At 29.9% G+C, this 10,206-nt stretch overlaps 1 protein-coding gene across 1 annotated transcript; it reads right to left on the bottom strand.

Moving 5' to 3' along the window:
- Positions 1 to 1,658: 1,658 nt before the first annotated feature.
- Positions 1,659 to 9,689, bottom strand: LOC132065388 (serine carboxypeptidase-like 51). Its single transcript, XM_059458772.1, has 13 exons — positions 9,424 to 9,689; positions 8,877 to 8,971; positions 8,641 to 8,748; positions 7,683 to 7,923; positions 6,940 to 6,983; positions 6,760 to 6,827; positions 6,055 to 6,160; positions 5,756 to 5,952; positions 5,590 to 5,659; positions 5,102 to 5,152; positions 4,859 to 4,911; positions 4,210 to 4,342; positions 1,659 to 1,979 (listed from the first exon to the last, which is right to left on the bottom strand). Exons 1-13 carry the CDS (start codon positions 9,569 to 9,571, stop codon positions 1,905 to 1,907), a joined length of 1,389 nt encoding a protein of 462 aa, XP_059314755.1. The 5' UTR covers positions 9,572 to 9,689; the 3' UTR covers positions 1,659 to 1,904.
- Positions 9,690 to 10,206: the final 517 nt, after the last annotated feature.

Below are 10,206 nucleotides of genomic sequence, written 5' to 3'. Positions count from 1 at the left end.
CAAAAGGAAACATCAAATCATTAACTAAGCCAATGTGAAACACTAAACCACCTTACACGGCCAGAATTAGATAACTAGAGCTTCGAAACATAAGAATGGAACCCAATGTTGGGAAACACTACAAATATGGATGGGTTTGACTTTAATACTAGGTGAAGAAAGACTGTTCGTGCGTGTAATTCATTTCAAACGTTAGCTCATGAGGTAAGGATTGTCCAAGAAGATATAAAGCAATATATTTATTCCCTTAATTACTGTGGACTACTTTATATACGACAAATGTAGGATGATGTACTGGTGAAAGTGCCTAGATAAGAATTCAAGACCCTATTTAAGGCATAGTCGAAGTTCATTAACTTTTTCACATTTAACTATTTCAAATATACATGTTTGAAGTTTGGTTCCCCAAAGTGTAACTTAAAGACATTTTTGTCTGAAGTTTGGCCTGTCAATCTTAAATATCAGACATAAGTTTGACTTGATAGTTCAAAACTTGAGACATTTTTGTGTAGGTCGAAAGTTTGGGACTATTAAACTAAGAGATTTTTTATAGGCCTGAGCTTTGATTTCAGGCTCGAATCCTTCAACCACTTCAAACCTAGTTTCATGATAGAAAACTACTTTGTGTACAAAGAAGATAATAAACAAGCAATCAGATCTAGTAAGCATGAATTCCAAATATCTTAATTGTACTTAGCATGCATCTACTGCAAACATACTTTTCATTTTTCAATAAGCAGTTATTTCTATATCCAAAGTTAGTATTGGACTAGTAAATAATTCGTCTACCAACTATATAATTGTTTAAATGCAATACCTATTTCTGTGAAGTATAATTTTCGCGGATCTTCTTAATGTTAGCCAAAGTAACAGCATTGAAAATTGCTGCTTTATCTCAACAGTTAGCACACTTGATATATAACAACGTAGATATGGTTGATCTATTAATTAAGAGTAATTTTTAGTGATGTAGGTTTTCTTGGAACTAATTCTAAGAATACAGTGTTATTTAAGTTTATGTGGGCATAGGAGGATCTCGATGATGCAAATGAAGCTTCAATAATTAGGATGAACAGCAAGAACCAATGGTCAAAGTTCAAATAATATGACTCCTTATTGGGTAAATCAATTTTTCGATGGTACTTTTAATTTTGATTTTGTTAAAAAATTGTGCAGAAAAATCTTTTGTTGGAATTGGGAGCAAAATCCTAGCGAGTTACTAGGAAACTTGCCTTAACAATAAGTTATGGTGATGGTCAAAATTTCTGACCTTATTGGTGATCATCAACGATTTGACCTTATTGGTGTTTGGCCTTCATAGGCATAAGGGATATGAGGACCTGAGCTAACCGAGTTTTTTTCATTAAAAATAAAGTTTAATATGACATGACATGTCTTTTTTTTTTTAATCCAGATATGACATGTCATGTCAACTCAAGAGAGAACGGAACTTTTGTAGTGCCTTTTATTTTTTGTATAAAAGTATTAATTAAATAATTTTGTTATCCTAAAATAACTTTAATAAATTATTTGCATAACTTGGATGACCATCTAAACAATTAACTCATCAATCTTATTATTGTAAATGCAAACATTAAGATGATTACGGTGAGCAAAAAGAACATACATGAATATGGTGAACCAACAGAGAAATTAAATAAACGAAAGACCCCTTCAAATTAGATGTAACTATACAAGAAATAACACTTTCTTGAAAGAAAAAATGGTCAATTTATTAATACAAATGCAATCCCTGAAACATAGTAGTTATTTTTTTATCTCTTTTCTTTTGTTACATCTTCCTTCCTATAGTTACTGTTCAACTTTAGTTGTCGAAATATGTTTTTTGCTTTCGTACAAATCTGACAAACCATTTTCTCTGCAAATGTGTATATAACTAATATTCATTTTGAAACTGCTGGTGATTGCGTGATGCTAGCAACCATATCTAATGCCACACAAGGTTGATCAACTGGAACCTGCTTCCACATAAAAAATAAAATATAATTATTTTGACACATATTTCTATATATTCTAGTACAAACGTCTAATACAAATAAGTGCATGTACATACAAGAGTATATAAATTTAATCCATGTCGCATGTATAGTAAAATAAATCATAACTTTGGATGGAGGACAACCATCGCTTTTCTTTTCTTTTTTCAAAATTTAGTATGCAAGCACCCTTCCTATTAAGTAATGATGTGAGATGAAAACCACAAGAAGTTAAGAGTTCAACTTTCGGCATATTATGGTATAATTAAAGTGAGATGAAAATCACGAGAAGTTAGAGTTCAAATTTCGATATATTATGGTATATTTAAACTTACAAGTTTAACTTTTTTCTTCATTCTTTCATTAACTTTATGTTGAATCAAACTATTGTTAAACTTTATGTTGAGTCCTAGTATGTCACATAAAATAAAAAGGAAAAAGTAATTTGATAGGGGAAAAACTACTTCCTTTTTTTCAATTTATGTAAATCTATTTGACTAGGCACAGAATTTAAAAAAGAAGAAAAGATTTTTAAATTTGTGGTGTTAAATGAGTCACATATATTTTGTGTGCCTATAAATTATTGCATAAAGATAAATTATTTCAAATATAGAAAAGGATCATTTTTTTTTTGCATGGACTAATAAAAAAATAAGTTCACATGGTATTTAAGAAAAGTAAGTCAAGAAGGGGAAGAAAAGTCCTTATAGGGACAAGAACAATGAGAATCCTATTTCCTCCGTGACTTTATGTCGAATCAAACTATCGTTAAACTTTACGGTATATATATATATATATATATATATATATATATATATATATATATATATATATATATATATATATATATATATATATATATATATATATATATTCTGACATGACAGTCCTTTAAATTTGGTGTTTCAGGAAATCTTTTTTTTTTTTTTTTTTTTTTTTTGGTTTCATACCGGCTGTCCAGTATTTCACATTGGACCTGATTAAATTTGAATTTGTGCCGAAAAGTCCCACAAGAGGAACAAAACGCTCCCTAACAGGATTCCCTACTCAAGGGGACCGAATCCGAGACCTCTGGTTCATAAAATATTTTCATGCACTCAAGTCATGAGTAATTCACATTCTTTCTACTTATCATCACATACATTACTATTTATTGACATTGTATTATCTATTTTAACTGTCTTAATTTGTATGTGTTCGAAATTTAAAAGCATAAAAAAGACTCAATCTCAGGGTAAAATTCATAAGTAGATACTGACCTTCGAACATATTATGTTGTCAAAATTTAAAAACTTCTTTTTCCAAGCGGACATGCTACTTTTAACACTTAACCACCTCTAAGTTAGGTACTACTTGATTGACACTACCATGGAAAGTAGGAGGGAACTTGTGATACAATACAATTAAATGTTGTGTGGTCACAAGATAAATTGAGAGGATGAGAAAAGGACATTTCAATAGATATTATTTACTTATCATGTTGAACTACCAAGACTGTCACACTAGTTTTCCATGTGTTCCTAGGTATTATTAAATAGACTTTCAAGTGTACTAACATGCAATTGCTGTTATATTTAGACTTTTTTTAATCAGTCTCAAAAGAATATTTTTTCTCAATTTATGATATTTTTTGTCTTTTCAATCAGTACCGAAAAATTTGATATCTTTCTATATTTTGTAACATTTCAATTTTAAACTTCTCATTTTACCATTAATGAGATGATTTATAGCCACAACGGTTTCTATGTTTTGTTTTAGATCACAAGTTTTAAAAGTTATTTTTCTCTCTTAAATTTTGTACCTAATCAAACACCTTTACATAAGTTGGGAGGAAGGGAGTATCACATTTTATATTTAAAAATAAATTAACTTTAACATTATCATTTTACCTTTGATGAGATGATTTATAGTCATACAAAAGCTTAAGACCTTTTTTTTTTTTAATTGTTTTTTTTTTTATTACATAGGAGTAGGGGAAGGGAAAATGGAGGAAGAGATTACACAACGTGGGATTCGAACCCTCACCAACGAGGTAAAAGTTCAGGTAGCTAATCAACTGAGTTACTAGATCCCTACAAGATTAAATTTTTTATTTTTTTATTTTTGTATCTAGTCAGACAATATCACATAAATTGAGAAGAAGGGGCATGATAAGATTGAGAGAAACAAGAAGTGGAAATAAACAAACACATGTCATAAAAATTTGACTTACAAAATGGCCAGCTCCAAGAATCCAGTAGAAGTGGAGGTTCTTGTATGATTTAGTGAAAGCTTTAGTACCGTTGTCACCTTTACAATAAATTGGATTTCTTTCCATATTCAAGAAAGTTTTCAGACCTTCCCACCTGCCATTTTGGATATTATAATGAATGAGAAAATGACTATTCAAACACATGGAAGTGGAATAATAATTCAAACAAGATGACATAGTAGGTAAAGAGAAAGTTATACACTTTTAGGTTTTACATGCGGTGTTCAACATCCATTGTGAAGTTCGATTAATTCAGATTTGTATTGAGAAGTTTCAGATTAAACTTTTTCCTATTTTCTCCGGTCCCACATATTGGTCGTTGTTGCAAATTAAATTTGATTAAAAATATACGTTTAGAAAAACAAGAAGTTAATTATTTCTTTTTTTTCTCTTTCAAAATCATCCTTACTATTTCAATTAGTATGCTGTTAACTAAGTGTGAGACGTTTAAAAAAATGATAACTTAGACAAATACATTTATGATTAAAGTTATTAAATGTTTTCTTAATAAATGCAAAAATCCCAAAGACAGATAATATACTAAGAGACAAGAATGAAATTAATGAAAATTGTCCCAAAAAAAAAAAAATAGATAGAAAATTATTCTTACTTTAGCTTTTCAACCCATGCTTCTGTTCCCTTAGTGGCACAAATGAGATCAAGCTGCAACAACCCATTTTCCGGAAAAACAATTAACAAATTATACAAAACCAAATAAAGAACTTAAATTGATATCATCTATTTCTTCCTAAATTTAACTTTTAATTATCATGCAAGACAATAAAAGAAAGCTGGTCAATTCAACAATTTATGAAGAAATGTTGCATATAGTACTTAAGAAGAAAGACCCTACTTGTCCATTATACACAGTCACATTCACTCCTTTGGCCAATAGTTCATCAACCTGCACATTATACAATAACGTTTAAAATAATAATGGAAACCTTGAATTTCATATTGGTTTCATAGAAGCAAAAAAAAAGGAATAAATTTCCAATTTGAATGCAGCTCGGCATAAAAGTCAAGAAAGGCTTCCAGCTACTATAGAAATTCAAACTGAAATAGTTAAATTCCTAATTTTTTTCTTTTATAATTTTTTATTCCCCTCATAAAAAGAAATTGGTATGTTTAAGAATCAAATTATTAGAAATGGTGCACCCTGACTACTTCTTGGCCTTCTATCTGAAAATTAGTCAATGTCTTGGAATATAAATAATTTCAGATAAAGTTATGTGATAATTCCTCAAATTTTACCTGTAGAATTCAAATTTCATGACAGTGAATATTTTTAATTATAGGGTCAGAAAAACCTTGGTGTTAACAATATGTAAATCAACTAACCTCATCGATTCTTGGCTTCATAAAATCGCCATATAGGGCAGTAAAAACAGAATCAGACTGCCCTCCCCATCTGCCAAAACAAAATTACTTAATCATTTTTTCTTTTTCTTTTAAGAAGTAAACAATAAATATGGTACAATTTTAAAAATTAATAAATAGAAATTACCTAACATTTTGTGGAATAATTTTCAATTTCTTTTTGATAGCATCATTCATTAAACTATCAAGATCACCATCACTACCAGGAGTAATTCTAGAGGATTGTAAGTATCTTGAATATCTCATTGAAATTGTTTGTGATAATTCAGAAGATTTTAAACCTAGAGGGTCCATTCCTGAATCCAACATGAAATTGTAGAAATCCTGCAATTAATTTAATTAATAAGTGTTTTTGAGTTATACGCACTGATAATATCAAAATATATATTTACACAATCAGATCACTTATAAGATAAAATAACGTACCACTGAATTACTGTTATCGCTTATGACTTCTTCTAATTCTCTCCATGAATCTGTTGCAGCTTTAAATTGGCCAGCATCAATTTGCTGCTTTATTTTTTCAGCTACACTGTTTTATTTCAAAAAAAAAAAAAAAAAATAGGATTATCAGATGATTGGAACTGAAATTCAAGGCAAAAACCAAGAGGAAATTAAGATGCTGATTTTTTTTTGGGGGTTTGCCACTGATGTTCGATACCTATTTTAGGATTTCGATTAATCTGAATTCGCGCTAAATAAGGTCCTTTAAAGGGTAAACACTACTCCCTCCATTCCAATATAAATCAATGTTTGACACTTTTTTTATTGTTCAAATAATGAATTTTTCAAAGTTCAAAAATGTATTAATTAATTTTGTTCCAAAACTACTCTTTTCTTTAGTGGGTCTTCCAAAAATCTCAACATTGACTATCTCTTATTTTAAGAAAAGTTTGGGAAGAAATAAAAGGGAAATATTGACAAAATTATTCTTTAATTAGTGTCTTTAACTAAATTTTTAAAGAGGTGTGCAATCCCTTAAATTTTATTTATTTTGGAACGGAGGGAGTATTAAGTTTTTTTTTTTTTCTTTTTTCCTCAAGGTTCAGACCGAAAATCTCTAATTAAGGATGACTCCATCCTTGACCTGTCTGTTTTTTATTTTAATTATGTATAGTTCAAAACATGGACCTGTTTGATTTTTGCAGGCCATTTCCATCAAGTCTTGACACATCTTTCAGAAGAGGACCCCATGAAAACTACATATCAAAAAAAGAAAGATAAGATAAAAGGGCAATTCAAGGTTTAATCTTTACTTCAAAGGAATGAAATAAAGTTGATAAATGTAGCAATAAATTCAAAATTCCATACCACAAAATCTTCAGGTGAGATCCAGCTATCACCCAATGCCACTCCTAGTATTTACAACAGCAGAGATATTCACAAGATAGCCATATCTTGATATATAAAATTTAAAATAAATATGTTCTAGCAAATTCAATATGACCCTTGTAGGATTATTGTATTCTCCAAAAGGTTAAAAAAATTAAGTTCTATATATTGACAGTGTAAATATTAATATGTGATAACATGTTAATTACCATTTTATATAGGGACATTGTATTTTTAGTCCTTCCGTTATTGATACTTTTTTATTTAGTCGTTGTGATATATGACTCAACACAGTAACCTTCAAATAATTAAAATATTTGAGTTTGGTTCTCTTATTTATGAATGTGTAATATTTGGACTATGTTTAGAATTATATTACGGGTTAAAATGAAGTAACTATACAAATCTAACACATACACATAAGTAAATTAAGTGCTGGAACAAATAAATTTTTTGGTAAACTTTTGAATATTCATTATTCACAAGCAAAAATATTAAGAATGCACGTTTCGATTAATCAAAGGTTAGAAGAGCTTAGTGAGATATCATAAGAACAGAAATTATAATTCACTAATAAGGGACCAACAGTGCTATTAACCATTTTAACCACGTCATCAACTAATGTTTATATTTATCTATACTTACTTTACGTGTGATTTAATTGTATAAATATTTTTACAGCATTTAGAACTTAAAATGAAGGTAAAATAGTATTACTATACCTCCAAGTTTGAGCTTCAATTTGCCAGACTCAATGGCTTTAAGGGCTGAAAGTGCAAGAGTAACAGCATATTTTCCTCCATAGGACTCTGCTACTATATATAGAGGACTCTGTTGAAGAGTCTGATTTCTATTGAAAATTTCAATCAACAATGTGGTCAAATCTGTTGCTGCCTCCACATCTGTCTTCACAAATAACTTCTTGTCCTCCACAAAACTATATCCTACTCCAACTGGATTGTCCTATTACCACCAAAAAAAGAAAAAAGGAATAACTAACAAAAAGCCTTGATCATGACGTAGAATCAATAGATCTTAGTATGATCTTATTGTATGTATATTTTTATTTTTGTTTATATATGTATACAGTGACGAAGCCAGAATTTTCAATGAAATAATTCAAAAAATAAAGAAGTAAAGACACGAAAAAACTAAAAAATTCAACATTTACTTTATATACATAAAGTATATATTAACCTTGTATGTATAATATAATTTTCTGATGAACCCCCTTCTACCCCCCTAGCTCTACCATTGTATGTATACATTGTTTGATCCCGCCTCCCATTTCTAGAATGGAAGTTTCTCCATTACTTTTTCAGAGTGTATCTTTATTTTGAAATAAAAAATTGTTTATGAATGAAATAATCAGAATGACATGTGATTACAGCTGCAGGAAGCGAAGAAAGTCAAAAATCGTCAGTTATCTTTTGACTCAAAGTATTGACCAGCCGAGTATTAAGAATAATGAGCTAAGTTGAACCTCCCAAACCCCTCCGAGATCCGGTTCTATCCTTAAAGGTTCAATACGACGACGGAACTAGAGGGACGGAAGGGGGTTCATCGTCGGAAAAAAAAAAAGTGATATAGTAAATGCTGAATCACTCGATGAAAAATTCTGCCTCAACCACTGATTTCGGACAAAAAAAAGGAAGGAAAAAAAGGTTGAGTGGCACTTACTACAAAAAGAAGATCAGCTTTCTTCAACCAAGTTGAATTCCTAGGTTTGAGATTAGTGTCCAATGGCCCAACTTCTTCAAAGTTACCAATTCCAACTCCTGATGCTCCCTATAAACGTTAATTGTAATCCCAAGAACATTGTTACTAAAGGAAATGTAGGGCATTAATTGCAAATATTAATTAATGCAACAAAAATACAATATTTTTTTAACATTCTATAATAGTGCACCACTTACAGGTCCACCCTGTAACCATAGAATTATTGGCCATGGCTTATTTGGATCTTCAACTCTGTATGGACTTTTGTAGTACCACCAGAACATGTGAGCTTCTGCAATTTTTTTTAATATTCAATGACAATTCCCACACACACAAAAAAAGAAAAGAAAAACTCAAGTTCATAATAGCAAATTAGACACACAAAAAAAAAATGAAGAGTTAACCTAAATAACCGTCGATTCAACACCTTAAACTAAAAATAACCGTTAGATATATATTATACGTATTATTAATACATAAGATGTGTATAACCTTGTATAATCAATGTATAGACTATGGGTTCTGAATTTACTATGGAAACTAAGTCATCATAGTTACTGAGTTGGTAATTAAATATATATACATATTTAATGGATTACCTAATATAAATACAAGATCTAAATAAAAGTTACTAGATTCGTCTGACCAATACTCTCCCTCCACCTCTGTATATATCAACTAGAAAAAGTAAACAGTAAATTTGACCGACTATAATTATGTAAAGATACCAAAAAAGAGTCTTACTTGGTCTAACTTCAACATAACCCCATGATTCTGAAGAATCTTGATTTCTGGCAGCAATGGCTGTTCTTATTCCTCCTTGAAAATGTGGAACCAAGAACAACAGAGGAACAAGAAGAGAAAAAACAAAAATGGATTTTTTCAATTCCATTTTCTTGAAAAATGGAATTCAGAGAGAATGAAGAGATGGGAAAAAAAAGTTATGTGACAGAGAATTGAGAATTTGATGATTGATGAAAAAGCCTTTATATAAACCGTGTTTGTTGTGTGTCTTCAACTGAAATAACAAAAAAGTGGCAGTAGTAAAGGGAAAAAGGAGACTGGATATTTGACTTTACACCTTACAGTAAGAGAGTTCAGTTGTATAATAATCCAATAAATAAACCACTAAGGGGTTGTTTGGTTCAAAGACAAGTTATATATGGATTAATAGCGCAGAGATTAGTAATGTAGGGATTAGTAATACAGGAATTATTTTTATTGGGTGTTTGGTTCATTGCACTAAAATTGGACACAAAAGATACCATTTGAATATTTATTTATTTTTAAAACTTAAGAAATATTTTGTTACAATTACACCCTTGGATGCTTGGTCTTTATAGGTTTCTTTGAATAAAACAAGGCTAATTTTGTCATTTTAGTTTTTATCGATGGATAAGCTATCCATGGATAAGTTATCCCTTGGTGGTGGTGGGATAAGATAATATACCCTTTGGTGTATTAAATCATCGATGTATTAGTTATACATGCCCCAAAATGTCAACCAAACATGGTATAAAATAATAT

This window comes from Lycium ferocissimum, chromosome 7 (assembly GCF_029784015.1).
Source record: "Lycium ferocissimum isolate CSIRO_LF1 chromosome 7, AGI_CSIRO_Lferr_CH_V1, whole genome shotgun sequence".
Classification (NCBI taxonomy): domain Eukaryota; kingdom Viridiplantae; phylum Streptophyta; class Magnoliopsida; order Solanales; family Solanaceae; genus Lycium; species Lycium ferocissimum.
Note: the sequence above shows the minus strand (reverse complement) of the source record. Positions and strands in the feature narration are given on the sequence as shown.